Source organism: Ovis aries, chromosome 4, assembly GCF_016772045.2.
Source record: "Ovis aries strain OAR_USU_Benz2616 breed Rambouillet chromosome 4, ARS-UI_Ramb_v3.0, whole genome shotgun sequence".
NCBI lineage: Eukaryota > Metazoa > Chordata > Mammalia > Artiodactyla > Bovidae > Ovis > Ovis aries.
This window is the reverse complement of record NC_056057.1, coordinates 64,907,413-64,923,554: the sequence shown is the minus strand read 5'-3', so window position 1 is coordinate 64,923,554 and position 16,142 is coordinate 64,907,413. Positions and strand designations below refer to the sequence as shown.

The 16,142-nt window shown below is 38.7% G+C and overlaps 1 protein-coding gene across 6 annotated transcripts in view; it reads left to right on the top strand.

Annotated features, from left to right (window-relative positions):
• Positions 1-16,142, top strand: part of BBS9 (Bardet-Biedl syndrome 9) — a 465,907-nt gene that overhangs the window by 371,225 nt on the left and 78,540 nt on the right. For 5 of the 6 annotated variants that reach the window (XR_006059773.2, XM_060414770.1, XM_004007907.4 and 2 more), the window contains one exon: positions 9,161-9,343. Coding sequence is in view for 5 of the 6 variants with exons in the window: in XM_060414770.1 (XP_060270753.1) it covers positions 9,161-9,343 (183 nt within the window). In the remaining variant the exon portion in view is untranslated. Of the gene's footprint in view, positions 1-8,555; positions 8,665-9,160; positions 9,344-16,142 lie in introns of those variants that run through there. The other variant, XM_060414772.1, reaches the window with a different exon arrangement.

Here is a 16,142-nt window from a genome sequence, read left to right as displayed (position 1 = left end):
AGTAGCAAAAGTAGCTAAGCATTAGATTCTTGCTATGCCTCTAAAGTAAAAACCCAGAGTTCTCTTTTATCTAGTTAAAGGTTTAGCACATACACTTCTGTATGCTTGTCTAGCATTTAAATCATCTCTTCATTTTGAACCTTATTTCATTGTTTTTGGTAAAAGAATAATTCTTTTTGGATACAAATTGGATCTTTTCAGCCAAAGTATAAGTTGAGACCTGGTAAACTTTTTCTTCTTCCTTACTGCCTCTGCCATGTTGGAGTCCACAGCAAATGCCACCATGAGTAACAGTTGAGTTGGAAGCATGCCCTATTTCTTGCCTGCTTCCAAGTCTTTCCTAGATTTAGAATGTCTTTCTAACCAAAGGGCAGGCATGTGAGGAATAAATTCATTTCAGCAGTCATTAGAGCTGCCTGTAGCTTGGCGTTAGACAGCTGTGGCTAAGGTGAACTGGAGAGATTTTTTTTTTTAAAGCAGATGACAGATATATTGAGGTAGGTCTGTTGTTTCCATGTGACATCACTTGAGTTCTGTTCAAATTGGGAGCCTGACAGTGCCTGATTGAGTGTGTCTAGGATTTAAGAGGTAGTTTAGTATGGCTCCTAGTTGTGCGGGATTTTTAGGTGGACTGATTTTGAGGTTCATCAGTTCAACCAGCATTTACGGGACACCCGCTGTGTACTGAGTATTGGAAAATTGAAGGCAAGTTGGAGATTTATCATTTGCTCTTTTTTATACTGGAATTTTCCAGGCCAAATCTAAGTTTTGTTTTCTCTTTGCCTTCTCATAGTGAAACTTCATAAACATTTTATTCAAATCACCAAAGTTTCTAGCATTTTCAGTAACATACAAAGGAAAATCAAGCAATGTTTAGCTATTTGATTAACAAGCCTCAGAGGATTTCTAGACAACAAGTCGTATCAGGCAAAGTTGAGTGTCTGTGTGTGTGTGTGTATTTTAATAGAATTGCTCTGGAAATCAAAAAGGGAATCTAATACATGTAACTTATGTAGCTAGCAGTGATATATTGAAACAGGGTCTCATGACGTTTTATTTTGAAACTTGATTAAACTTGGGCCACTGTCCCATTGAGTGACATACAGAGAGGGCCAAGGGAACACTGCAGAGTGACCAACTGCCCCCATCACTTTAGGTGGCGGTAGTTGGGAGCGGACCTCAAGTACCAGGAGAAAGTTTTTCCTTTCTCAATGTTATTGTTAATCTAACAGTAAAAGTAGAATTTACCAGGTGTTATTAAACTGAGAGAAGCCCTTAACAGTATGAAATGTTAAGAAATAGTAACCAGGAGTGTTATTTTATAGATGAGCAAACTAAGTCTGAGAGAGTTAAAGTAACTAGCCTGAGGTTGTATAGCTAGTAAGTAAGCATTACCAGCGTTCAGGCTTTGTTCTAATAGACTCCAAGTTCATATGATCATCTGTCATCTAGAATATTGTTAAGGCCTATTTGCATTAATATATAAAAATTGTTATGTTAATATGTCATTAATATATCAAGTATATTAATATATATCCTTTACATATTAAACTATATCCATTGTTTCTTAAATAAATGCCTTTATTTTTGTTAATTTATATCTTTTATGAATTATGCTTTCATAGTACTTTTAACTCATTATTTTTAATAGGTTTATTGAGATATAGTTTACACTTCGCCCAGTTGAAGTGGGAAACTTAATGATTTTTAGCATATTCAAGGGGGTTATACAGCTGTCACCACAGTCTATTTAGAACATTTTCATCCTCCCTAAAAGAAATTCCTCACCAGTTAGCAGTTACTTGCCATTTCCTCCTGTCCACCTCCCACCCCCCAGCCCTAAGCAATGACCAACCTGCTGACTATGTTTATAGATTTGCTCATTTTGGACATTTCATATAAATGGAATAATACAACATAAATAGTGTAAGATCATCACACACACAAAAGACTGGCTTTTTAAACTCAGCATAATATTTTTAAGATTTATCCATATAATAGCGTGTGTAAATACTCCTTTTCTTTTTATGCCTGAATAATAATCCATTATACTGATATGCCACATTTAACTTATTTACTTATCAGTTGATGGACATCTGGTTTGTTTCTTTCTTTGGGCTATTATAAATAATGCTTCTATGAATATTTGTGAACAAGTTTTTTTTAGTGGACATATCTTTTCATCTCTCTTGGGCATAAACCTAGAAGTGGCATTGCTAGGTCATAGAGAAACTTAGTGTTTAATTTTTGAGGAACTGCCAATTGCTTTCCAGGGTGATTGTATCATATTCCCACTAGTAAGATATGAGGGTTCCCGTTTTTCCACATCCTTGCCAGTGCTCAGTATTGCTCATCTTTTTACTTCTCTCGTTTAATTCTCATAATCCTATGAATTAGTCAAAGAAAAATATTCTTACTGATATTTTATAGATGTGTGTGTACTTTGTTCAGTCATGTCCAACTCTTTGCGGTCCCATGGCCAGGCTTCTCTGTCCATATAATTTTTTGGTCAAGAAAACTGGAGTATTGGAGTGGGTTGCCATTTCCTACTCCATTGTATAGAAAAAAGCTGCAGATCAACAACCATTCAATGAGAAGCTCAGAATGTATACAAATAGAGGGGAAGAAGTGAATCAATAAATGGGGCAGAAGCATGGATAGTTCAAAATAAATTATCCAAAAGTGATTTAAAAGTTTTTGCATCCGACACAGCTGTAATGGATGTGAGAGATCATATTTCCCACTCCTACATTTTAAAAGTGATGAAACTAGAGCCCCAGAAGGGGAAGTACATTGAACACTGACCTAAGCTGTTTAGTAGGGAAGCCAGGACTAGAAGCCCTGTCTTCCTGGCTCTCAAGCCATTGCCTATTCCAGCACAGCCTATTGCATTCTACCCTGGGGAGTGTTTAAACTCATCCATATCATAGGAACTCTGTTTTCCTAACTCGTTCATCCATGCTGACCTCTTATTAAAATAAGCCTATCTTAATTCGTATAGGTTATTGAAGGGCCAGCAAAGCTGAAACCTCCCATTGGGAAACTTCTGATAGAATTTGTTCCACATATTGCCTATAATGCAGCTGATGTGCAGGCAGAAAGTTAATGCAGGCAGTGTTACTTGGTGATGTTTCTTGGGTCAGATTGCTTGGGTGTGAATTCTGGTTCCCTCACTTAATAACTGCTTGACCCTTTCTGTAATTCTGTCTCCTTAGTTTTTTAAATGAGGATAGGTAGTGCTAGTGGTAAAAACAAAAACAAAACAAACAAAAAACAAAAACAAAAAAAAAAACACCTGCCTGCCAATCCAGCAGACTTAAGAGGGGCAAGTTTGATCCCTGAGTCAGGAAGATTCCCTGAAGGAGGGCATGGCAACCCATTCCAATATTCTTGCCTGGAGAATCCCATGGACAGAGGAGACTGGCGGGCTACAAGTCCTTAGGGTCACACAGAGTCGGACATGACTGCAGCGACTTAGCACACACACATGCAGTATTAGTATCTCCCTTACAGAATTGTTCTGAGAGTGAAATGAGAGAGTCCTTGTAAAGAGATTTAGCACAGTGCCTGGCTCCTGAAGACCCTTAATCAATGTTGACAATTATTATTACATACCATCAACTTGCTCAGACTACTGAAAACATTATACTATATGATTTATAGAAAATCAATCTGTCATTCCTTTTTAAAAATAACTTCCCTAAAGGAACAGGCCTAGAAAATAGCTGTTTTCTAAAGTCTTCATAATTTGAGTTATATGGAATATGATTAAATTCCCTTTGTTAAGAGAAAAAAAAGCGTACTATGTTAACTTCCCATCCTTTACACTGTGTGAACTGATTTCCTTTATCCTATAACTTTGGGCAGAAGGCAACCTGGATATTTCAACCTATGTTAAAAGCCCCAATAATGGGAAATCCTAACTAAAGTACATGTGTGTATGCTAAGTCACTTCAGTTGCGTCTGACTCTTTGCAACCCTGTGGACTATAGCCTGCCAGGCTCCTCTGTCCATGGGATTCTCCAGGCAAGAATACTGGAGTGCATTGCCATGCCCATCTCCAGGGCATCTTCCTGACCCAGGGATTGAACCTGTGTCTCCTGCATGGGCAAGTGAATTCTTTACCACTAGTGCTACCTGGAAAGCCCATATATACTGTTACTGCTGCAATGTATTAGTAGCGTTTTTCCTCATGTCTTTATTTGATTATTGGAATAAGAACCCACTGGATTATTTTGTGGAGCCAACTGTATACATTTGTGTGCCAGTGCAGAAAAAAGGTAATCCAACAGGGAATCCAAAGATAGGATTAATATCCCTGCCTTTCCTGCCCTGATTCATGACCACAGGCAGTGTGCTCCTCTCAGTATTAAGCTCATCAGAGCTCTAAGCTTCTGTTTCTTCATCTGGGATGGCATCAGTGATTTTGATCTCAGAGGGTAGTTATGAGGACCAAATGATAACCTGAGTATAACAGCACTAGCCTGACCCACAGTTGAAGTTCAGTAAATGACAGCTAAACAGCAGTGTAATGGGGTTCTATATGCCACACATGAGATTTGGAGGCAGATTTGATGGTAAGTTTAGGTGAAGAAATTGGACAAGTCTGTGTTCACGTAGTATGATTCATGTCTACTCTGCTGTTGCTGCTGCTGCTTTCCTGTAACCAATTTTAGAGCCTATCTTGGCAGCTAAAAGTATTTGGGATTAATTTCACACTCACTTTATGAGTTGAGCGTTTTCCTGCAAGCAGCTCCCTGGACCTCTGCCTCATTACTTTGGCATCAACTGATATGGCAGTTGGACAGAGATGTCCTTTGGGGTCTCCATTTTATTTGGAATCCGTCAATTTGAAAAAGCAAAACAAAGGCCATCAACACTTGTACTTGAAATCATTAGCGTTCATTGTTTCCTAAACCCCTTCCTTTCTGTAGTTCTGTCAAACACCAGGGAACACACATCTTGTACAGCCAGTGATGGGTCCTGAAAAATCACTCTCCCTCAGATGTAAGCCCCAGCAGCTGGTTGGCCTCATTTCTCGGTTCCAGGTGAGCTGCAAGATCCTCTAGGCCCTGGTCAGACAGATCTAAATCTTGGTGGGTCTAGTTTTTCCATCCCCTTTTACTATGTTAATTCTGCTAAATTCATTTGGCTCTTGTGGAGCACAAAGTAAACTTGGCTGTTATGTGTAAGACTAAATTGAGAACATGGAGATCTGTGTAGTATTTCATGCTGGCCAGCAGGTCAGGAAGATTTTCCTTGGGGGTAATTTACATAAGGAATTGTTTATCCCATTTCTTTCCAATTTCTGTGACCATTTGGGGATAGCAGACTCTTTCCACAATGGCACAGAAATATATCCAGTGAGACTGAAACGTAGAGAAACGATGCTTCTCTGGGATTGATGTATTTTGGGTCTTGCTCAGGAAAGATCCTGTGGCTTGGGCTGCTGTCTCACTGAGAAGTCATTCTTCCACCACAGCTGTGTTTAGCAAGTTGGGTGGGTCCACGAACTGACATGCTGTTACACTTAGTAAGAATTTTCCCTTGATAGTAAGGAACATGCATAAAAGCCTCACTTAAGTCCCAGCAAATGCCCTAAATGTTTGCTATGATCCAGTGGCTACTTAGTGCACTGTCTCGTGAGATAATGCCCACACTCACAATACTTTGTGGCTTCCCAGTACCTGCTCACTCTTCACCTTGACATTTTGCTTCCTCTGCGACTGTTGCCCAGATGATCTTTTTTATCTCATCAAATGCTGTTCCCAAACCGGAGTATTTATTCCTTGCTAAACAAAGAGCCTCTACATTTGTGTTTTAATGCGTTTGCTCAGATTGTTTCCTTTACTTTTATCCAATATCTGTTCTTGAGGACAAATTTCAGGCACGTCTTCTCAGTGGTATGCCAGTAACTATTTAACGACTGGCTGTCTGCGAGGAGCAGGGTGGGTGGGAAGCCTAACTTTATAACATTTGTTGATTTGCATGTTGTAAATACTTCCACCAAGGCTGATTTCAAGCTTCTAGTGTGAGGTCACTGAATATGGAGTGGGGAGGAAATGGGCATTAATCCCGACCCCCTGCCATTGCTGAGTGTTTTCAACATACAAATGCAATCGACATAAATAATCCTAAGGGCCTAGATAATAGAAAATAATTAGAAAGCAATGCATTTTGACTATTACTTTTGTTTTCCTGTAACTTACTAAAGTTTCTATAATTTAATTTTTAGTAATGGCCATGTTTAACACCTGGCTCACAAAATTCCTGAAAATTGAATAATCAGTCCTTTCTCCCGAACCTATAGGAGCTGGCTGAGCCCAGTCCAGTGGTGCCTGATTCTTCTTCTGTCTTTTGCTTCCCAAGGCCCTCCACACTCACTGGTAGTTAGGCACTTCTCCGAACCTATAAGGTGCTTCATATCTCGTGCAGACTTTAGAGTCTCCAACTTTGAATGCAGGTCTCTCATTTACTACATGATGGTCAAACTGGCTACTTAAACTGCACTTCTCAGTGCAAAATGAAAATGCAGGGCCCTTGTTAAAAGGTAGAAGAAAGTGCTGTTAAAATAGCTACTAAGATATAAAGATCTTTCCTTTCTTCAGTGGTCTCTCACACCTTCTGCTGGTGTTTTGAGTTTCTATTTAAGGTCATTCCAAGTAAGTAAAAATTAAAATTTTAAATTGTTAGCATGAATTTTGCGAGGAATCTGTATATTGTGCGATGGTAGTTTAAAATGCAAATATAAGAGCATTTAACTCTCTTTGAGTCAGTGAGCATATCTCCTCTGATCATGTGCATGCTCCATTATCCTATGGACTTCACTTACAAAGCGCAAATTCAAAAATAAAATGGTTAAGAATTTTAAGACAGAGACAGCAGGGACTTAAACCAAGCATGGAGCCCTTCTAAGCACAGGAGCAGTAGGCACACCCTTTGTATAGTATTGGGCACATTCCTTACATCTGCCAAGCTTCAGGGGCCTCATCCATAAAATGGAGATCTTGCCAACTAAGTCTCAGTGGAGACCTGAGGATTGAAGGCACTGATACCTGTGTGACACAGAGCAGGTTGCTTGGCATATAGCTCATGCTAAATTAATTGGAGGGATTGTTGTTAATTAATAATCATAACATTAGTGGCATCATCCTCCTTAATAGTCTACTGGGCCTTCTCTATGTTGTCAGTGTTTGCCTCTTTGACCTGATTTAATTTCCTTTCTCCATTATAAACTCTTTGAAGATGGAGTTCTATCTGTTGCCATTGAATTCCCTGTAGCCCTTCCTGCAGATTCTTGCACATGCCTGGCACTCAGGAGGTGTTTGTGTGATTTGGACTTATTGACAGCATCTGTATCCTAATATTGATATGATGGCGCCCCCAATGAAGCTTCATTAGTGCCATTCACAAGAAGAAAAAGAAATTAGACTCTGACAGAAGTTCACTGTAATCATGGTGAAGGTGGGGGAAGCAGATGACTCCAGGTGTTTTGGTTTAAGGAAAGTGGCCTCTCCATCTCTTTGCAGGGACTTCTTGAGGTAATGGGGAAGGGATGAGTTCCAAGCCTCATTTGAATTAAAGAGGCCCCAGGGATATTAACTCTAGCCCACAGTAATTTGTCCCTTAGCTAGCTTCTTTCGCACTTACTCTCTGTTCTGCACAATTAGGACGTTATTGCTGGAATGCTTCTTTCCACTAATTGGTTGTGTATGTATGTTTTCTGTCCAACGAATTATAAGATCCTCATGGGTTATAGAATATCATGTACTTTCAAAAGGCAATGAAAAGTAGCACAGTAGTAGGCACCCAGTAAGCAGTGTGCTTTATTGTTAGTGCTGACCTTGGTCCAAACTCCCAGGGCTCTCTAGAGAGCTGAATGTGATGTGTGACTGCCTTTCATAACTCCTGCAAGCCCTCAACCAAGTAGCAAAGAATCCTGGTTTGTCTGGCTTTGTCAGGCAAGGGCCTTCGGGGTGCTTTGTCTTTCTCTAACCTACATCTCTTTTCCAGTGCCTCACAGATGCTCTAAGGACTGTCCTCCTCTAGCCTTTCTCCTACATGGAATTTGGGAGACCACACAGCTGCAGACTGTGTTTGTCTGAATGATGATTTTTTTAAAAATAGGCCCTTTGGGCCAGTGTCAGTAAGCCATGAAATATCACCAAATGGGTCATCTACATTAGACTTCTGAAACTCATCTGAGCTTCTAGTCCCTTGAGCTGACGGGGACTTGTAGAAAGGAGCTTACAATACCTTGGCTTTTGCTATTCCTGTTCTGGGGGCTGTCAGACGACTTGAGCCTCTGGGCCAGTCAGCTCATTACTTTTAATGAGCACAAAATTCACCAAGACATTAAAATAAAATAAAACACCAATGGGCAGTCTTCCGTGTTCTCTCCAATTGTTACTTTAGTTCTTTTTTCCACAGGATTATTCAAGAGGATGAAGAAGAGAAAAAAGCCAATTCTATCCACTCCTGCCAATTTTATCTTAAGTAGATTTGGCACTGTAAAGCTAACACACCCCAAACACTTTTTTTTTTTTTTCTTTCAGGTCCCTGTGGGCTGGTACCTGACATTTGTGTTAAAAATGACATTGCTTAACTGGTCAAATGTTTGAAAATTGTCTACTTTTTAAATATAATCAAGAAATATTGGCTATTCCAACAGCATGTAACATATAAAAAATAATAGAGGAAGGACAGTTACTTTCTGAAAAGGGTAAAATGAAGTTATTATTTTAAATCCCAAGGTAAATGCAGCTACTCTGATAAGAATTTTTTTAATTGATCAGTCTTAGTCACTAGTAATAAACACTGTAATAACTGTATCAGAGGCTTCTTATATTATCATGTACTATTATCATACACTGTAGAAAGTGAATTGATGTTGAGGTAGACACTGAACAATGTCCCCATTAAGATGATTTCATGGATATTTTCATCTCTTGGCCATATGGATTTGGAATTACTTTGGGTACTTTTTTAAAAGAAGGAAGCGAAAGATGAATGATAACTTTATTACTCAACATACCTTGTGTTTGTGGAAGACAAAGTTCATCAAGTTGTTTTAAAGAAAAATAAGAGTGTGCCAAATGTAATTTGTTGAGGGCTCAAGAATTGTGAAATTATCCCTAACTGAAGTTTGTAATTTCTGCAGGTAATCGCTCTAGCAGATGCAGTAGAGGAAAACCAAGACAATCTGTTCCAGTCATTCACCAGGCTGAAAAGTGCCACCCATTTGGTGATTCTGCTGATCGGGCTGTGGCAGAAGCTCAGCACAGACCAGATTGCTATTCTGGAAGCGGCATTTCTGCCACTGCAGCAGGACACTCAGGAATTGGTAAGGACCCACACGCCTGCAGTGGTAACAGCCAGCACTATTAGAAAGGTTGTGGTTTTAGAAAGAGATCACATGCCTATCGTGTTTTTTAAGGTATCAAATGAAAGCTTGGTTTTGTTTTGTTTTGTTTTTACCCAAATCGTGTTTTCCTTTTCTTCAAACCATAATAAAAATGTCAAGTAAAGGCCTTTTTTTTTTTTTCTAGAGCTGTTTAAAAAATAGGTATATGGTCCATTTTTATGTGGTATCCAGTCTTTTTTTTTTTTTTAATAAGTTCTTCAGTCACTTAGGAGCCAGGGAAATAGTCATTTGACCGCCAGAGTGATGGCAATAAACCTTCAGATTAGCTAATCCTTTCCTTTTCCGCCAGGGAAAACAGTTCAGCCATTTTAATTTGCTCTATGTTCTTAAATGTAAGTGTCACTTTAAGGGTTAAAGAGAACTGAGATAGCCTTGCTGAATGACAGGGATACTTTGTTACATATATAGAGTTCTTTTCTTAAATATGTAGTTCTTTATATGTAATTTATAAACTCTCTTATTCTTGATCCTGTGACTAGGCAGTTTAGAACAAAAAGGGGGACAATTGGCGTATGTATTTGGAGTTTTGGGTGAAGGATAATATAAATAGAATATCTTAGTTGCTTTGAACCATTGAGGTACATGACCACCAGATGCCTTTATTTCATGCCTTTATTTATAATGAAATAACATACTTATTGGAAATTAGAGACCCGTGAACTTATTTTTGTGTGTGTTTTGAAATGGAGGAAACCATTTCAAGAAAAAAGTCATTTCATATCCATTTTTAAACTCATGTGAAAACATGGTACTAAAGATAATAGTACTAAAACTAAAATTTTGGCCCCACATTTTCTTTTAAGTATTTTACAAAGATTATCTCACTTAATCTTAAACTTGGACCTACAATATAGTTAAGGTATTGTTTTCATCACCATTTTACATACAGGAAAATTTAGGCTCTCTAAATTTTGAGAAAATTTAGGCATTCTGATGCTAGAGGATAGTGGAATTTGTGTCAAAGTCTCTCTGCTTCCAAAGACATGTTTTTAACTTATGTATTGTATTTTAGCAAAGTCATGAACATGATTTTGAAAATCTCAAGCTTTGCCAGTTGAGTCTGATTTTCTCCAGTTGGGTCAAAGGATTGTCAGAGTGAAAAAAATAAAAAATCAAGTTACATTTTATATTCTAAACAAAGTAGTAAAAGTAAATTAGAAAAAAATTAGCATTCCCATTTTTTTAGGTTGATAAAATTACATCTAAAATAGGCCTTTGAGGAGCTAGAAATATACACTGTAATAATAGAAAGTAAAAAATAGAATGGTTAGCATTATATTAATAAATAATAGCTACCACTTTAAAAATATTTATCTATTAATTTTGGGTTGTGCTGGGTCTTTGTTGCTGCATGGACCTTTCTCTAGCTGTGGGGAGCAGGGGCTACCCTCTAGTTGTAGTGTGCGGCCTTCTCGTTGTGGTGGCTTCTCTCGTCGTGGAGCACAGGCTCTACAGCTTCTAGGAATCAGTAGTTGCACAGTGTGGGCTCAGGTTGTGTTTCCTAGACCACAGGCTCAGTAGTTGTAGCGTACAAGCTTAGTTGTTGCTCGGCATGTGAGATCTTCCTGGACCAGGGATTAAATCTGTATTTCCTGCGTTGGCAGGTGGATTGTTTACCACTTAGCCACCAGAAAAGCCCTCACTATCACTTATGAACTCAGATTTAATAGTCAAAAAGACTTGAGTGACCTCAGATCCTGGTTCTGCCACTTAACAGCACAGTCCTTCCAGTCAAGTTTCTTAACTGATCTAAATCTCTGCTTCTATAGCTTTAAGATGGAAACAACTATGTTATCTGACCAGTAAGTTGTGATAAGAATTAAATGAGATAGTTGGATAGAGTGCTCATCATCATTGGAAGTGGCTTGTCTACTTTAAGTATATTATTTATAGCCCTCACTAAAGCCAGGCAAGGTAGATATTACTACCCTTTCATGGTGATTTGTCTCCTCAACTACACTTGAGGGAAGGAATTATATCTTACTTATTTTTTCTGTTCTTAGTGCCTGGCACAATGCTTGACCATAGTGCAGTCAGTATTTGTTAGGTGAATGAATGGAGATGAGGGTGAAACTAACAAGAGTGACTTGGCAGAACAGATACAGTGGATCGAATCTGAAGCAGGGCAGTGCCAGCTGCATGATGTACGGGGCTAAGTGTAAAATGAAAATGCAGATCCATTGTTCAAGAAAGTAGGGAAAAAAGCTAAAGTGTTGTTTAAACAGGTACTAAAAACATGTTTTCTTTTAGTTTCTGCATTCTCTCTCCTCATGGTATTGTTTGCTTATTAATTACTTATGTTGTCCTAAACAAAGAAAAATTTAAAGAATCACCACAATTATACAATTTGTATTTTGTGGCTTTTGCATGCATGTGTATTTCGCTTTTATAGAACCGCAGAATCACTGCACAAAGCTTAAGCTTCCTTATTTCCCTTCTTAACCTATGCACATCTTCCAACATTCCCTACCTTTAGCTTCCTGTTGAGTAAGGAAAGACTGAAGGAAAAAGAGCCCTGTGTCACTCTACTGCCCTTTCTTTCTGTGTTATCAGTTTCAGTGTAAGTGATTCAATAATATAGGGAAGTAACAGGAGTCTAGTGGGTTTCCTTAGTCCTTTCTGTTTCTTTGAATCTGTTGCCTCTTTTTTCATTCCATGCAAGTTCTGGTTCAAATGAAAAGCTTCTCAGGGCTGTCAGTTCCTTTATTTAATCAGCCTTGGTGGAACAGGCCTTCCTTCTGCTTAGCTTGAGTCTCCGTGAACTCCCACTCATCCTGGGGCCACGGGGATTCTGAGCTAGAGGGCTGCATGTGAAGTGAGGAAAGGAGGAAGGAGGCATGCATAGTACACACATCCTCCCTGCTCACACACACTTCATTGTCTCATCAGACGTCACTTACAAAACACAAATTCAAAGATAAAACTATTAGGAATTTCAAAATGGTGGCAACAAAGCATTAAACTGAATGTGAGGCCCTTTGCAGTTATACAGCTTACATGTTCCTGAAGCTGGCTCTTAGGCCAGAAGAATTCCCTAGAAATAAACGTTCTCAAATGTAGGAATTGAGTCTTGAGAGAGACTGTAGTATTTCTGACTCTAGAGATTTTTAAACACAGCATTTATCGGAAGTATGTAAGTATGCTCATAGGCAGGTGAATGGACTTCTCAAAAGCCACTTTCTACCGTGTCTCTATATTCTCTGCTATCATACCTCCCAAAACATTACTTCAACTTTCTTCCGTATTTGGTGAGATTAGGTGTGTATACTTGTTATGTCTGTTGAAGTCATTAATGAGACAAGACATTTGATAAAAACATAACTTGAAGAAGAATAAATCAAAAAAGACACTTTAGTAGTGCTTGTTATGTTCTTCATCTTTAATTAGGTTGTGGTATTCACTTTGGACTTATACTGTTGAGACAGCTTACGTATCTCGAGAGAAAAAGGAATCCTTTTTCATTCTTTAAGACGTACGCATGCTGTATGTGGTTTTGACATGCTAGTTCACAGTCCCCCATGTTATGCCTTTAGACCTCACAAATAAATGTTATGTGATGGATATCCCGCTGAGATGTGAAAATGAAATATGCAAACTGAAATAACTTGGAAGGAGGGTGAGGTGGGGAAGAAAGGAGTCTCTGACCAGAAAGTTGAAAATATATCCCATATTGAAGTTATTATGATACCACAAAAATCTGAATGCAATTTAGGTGGTTTGGTTGAGGTTGGAGGGCAGAATACATGTATGAGGGGGAGAACTTTAGACATGTGGGCAGCATTTTCAGAAGAGCTTCTCAGTTCAAGGTCAGATGTCCCCACAGGATGTGAGAGGTAGGAGAAAGTGCTCAGAAGATGCTTTATTTGCAGTTCAGGTAGCACTGTGTACTGGTTTGTTGTATTGTCATTTAGGCGGCATGTGTCACAAGGCAGGCCAGATGCCATAGTCAGCTCTGGAATATTTTCTTCTTAATAGCCTCAGACTCACAAAGCAAAAGTATTTAGAATCATTCTTTCTAATGAAAAATGACATTCTTTGCACTATATTATCATTATTAAAAAATACCATCCCTTTTGGAAAAGAATTAATCTTTGTTTTCTCTGATCTGTCTCTTTTTTAATACTTATCCATTTTTTCCACTTCTCAATACTTTTGGGGGGCAAATAAATGCTGGTGTTGCAGACTATTATACATGACTTTTTAAGGTGCTGAAAGTTATATATGCCAAATGTGTTTTTGTAGGGATACTCCGTATATCTTAAAAAAAATCAAAACACTAAATGTTCTATTTGGTGTCTCAAAAAAGAGCTCTTAAATTCAGTTCCATCTGTGGATTGGATAATATGGTGTTATCCCTTCTATTGTCCTGTGATGATGGAGAAGTTTTGCCTAAAATAATGTTCTATCAGAGTACCTATTAGGGAAATTCTAACTTTTCTGAAGATATTTCAGAATATTTGAATTCTTGAATTAAATTTAAATCCTCTACTGACCCTCTGTCTACTTGAAACTCTATGGAAAATACAATCTCCATTTAGGTCAATGTGTTATTGCTTTGAGTCTAAGAGACTGTTTAATTGTGATATTACACACATTTCCCTCCCATAATGCTGCTTAGAAGCCAAAAGTTGAAAAATTGGACATACCTCAGGATTGGTTTAAGAGGAAAAATCTTATATCCAGTCCACTTATTATCCATTTATTCATTCAATGAGTAGTTACTGAGACCTGCTGTGTTTCAGGTACTGTCCTAGGCACTGAGCTTGCCTCAAGAAACCAAATAGACTTAGTACCCATCCTTTGTTGGTTTACTTCAGCATTACAGGAAGCATATTCTAGCCCTGTGCAGCCATTGGCTAACATGATAGCCACTTATCATGTGTAGCTCTTTAAACTGAAATTTAAGTAAATTATAATGAAATTAGAATTGCAGTTTCTCAGTCACACTAGCTGTATTTCAGTTTCTCAGTAGCCACATGTGGTGAGTGGCTGTCACACTGGAGAGTGCAGATAGAGAACATCTCCATCATGGCAGAGGTTTCTGTTGCATGGCACTATCAGTCATTAAGAGAGAAATTAAGAGAGAAAGGGTCAGTTGAGTTAAGAACTTCGGCACATTTTAACAAATTGGTGAAAGCAGGGTAGACCACTGACATATAGTTATGCCATGGTGTTTCCATTAGCAGCCCTTATTTCTGGTGGTGTGGGATCAGCCTGGTCATATGCACAATAACCAGGTATTCTCCTAGAAACAAGAATCGTCTGGGGAGACGTGTGCATTTGCGCAACGAAGAGGCAAGAATCTGCTACAAGGGCTGCTACACCCCCTTCATATGGCCTTGGTAGATGTTATAATCATCATGAACTCTTTCCTGTTGAGTTGACACCTGGATTCAGAATTTTTAAAACACAGCATTCTAGGTAATGATCTTCCCCAATGGCGCAGCCAGCAGAGAATCTGCCTGCAATGCAGGAGACACAGGTTCAATCCCTGAGTCTGGAAGATCCCCTGGAGGAGAACATGGCAACCCATTCCAGTATTCTTGCCTGAAAAACCCTATAGACAAAGAAACCTGGCAGGCTACAGTCCTAAGGGCTGCAAAGTGTCAGACACGACTGAGTAACTGAATATATACACAGGTAGTTACTCTCACTTGGAGTTGGTATGTGGGTGAATCCTTTTTGCCCTTCCTAATCTCTGTATAAATCTGCTTCTCATTTTCCTAGTAAACAGCTTAGATGACTAAGATTTTGTAAGATGAAGTCCAGCAGATGTCAGGAAAACAAGAAGGAGCAGCACGTTTCCAGATGGCTGTCTCATTCTTCTACTCTAAATGTTCCTGTGTTCTACCTGATTCCAGAAGAAGCTCTAATGAACAGAGCAACAGAGCACTGGCTTGGCGACCTGATTGTGTACAGTCCTAAAAATGGAAGGAACATTGGCATATTGCATAGCATCTTTCCTGACACTTTCTTTTCTTTCAAAGTGCTTTTAGTATCTGTAGTAGATGTTATCTACTCTTTGAAAAAGAAAAGCTTTATTGTGTTCTTTAGGGCTTAATAGTTACCTTCCCTAGTACTGATGTTTGATATCCCCTGGGAAAGTTAAGATGGAAATTTACATCAGTCAAGGAAGCCGATTTGGACCTTGAGCCTTACTTTTTGATTGATTATTCCTGGTACAAACTGATATGGAAAGAGAAACTTATTTTTAACATTTTCAACATGGTTCATGTGAGAAAACAGATGTTTATAATAGGAAACCCTATTGTGCAGAGGGACTTATCAAGACTTACTTACAAGGCCTGGAGACTTCTACGTCACAGGTCAGATTTGATGTAAGGGCCATTGTCTCTCCTGTCTGGATTGAGTGATGACTGCGATGGTTAATCATTACTATTATTAATGACCCCTTCTTAAAAGGCAAACAAAAGGAGGAAGTCTGGTGTCAGTATCAAGCCGGCCTTTATGACTGCTCAAGTATCATCACAAGTATAACTGTCTATGGGAACATAGTGCAGAAAGTAAATATTTTGCTAATTCCCATGATCTTAGCCAGCAAGATAAACATGAAAGAATTAGTTTTGTGTTCATAATGGCTGCATACTCTGCCTTGTTACTAGTTAGATGCAACTGGTGTTATGTAATGGTGTTATGTTATGGTGACATCCCTAGAGTTGAATATAATGTATCTTAGAGCTTTTCTGATGACCTGCTT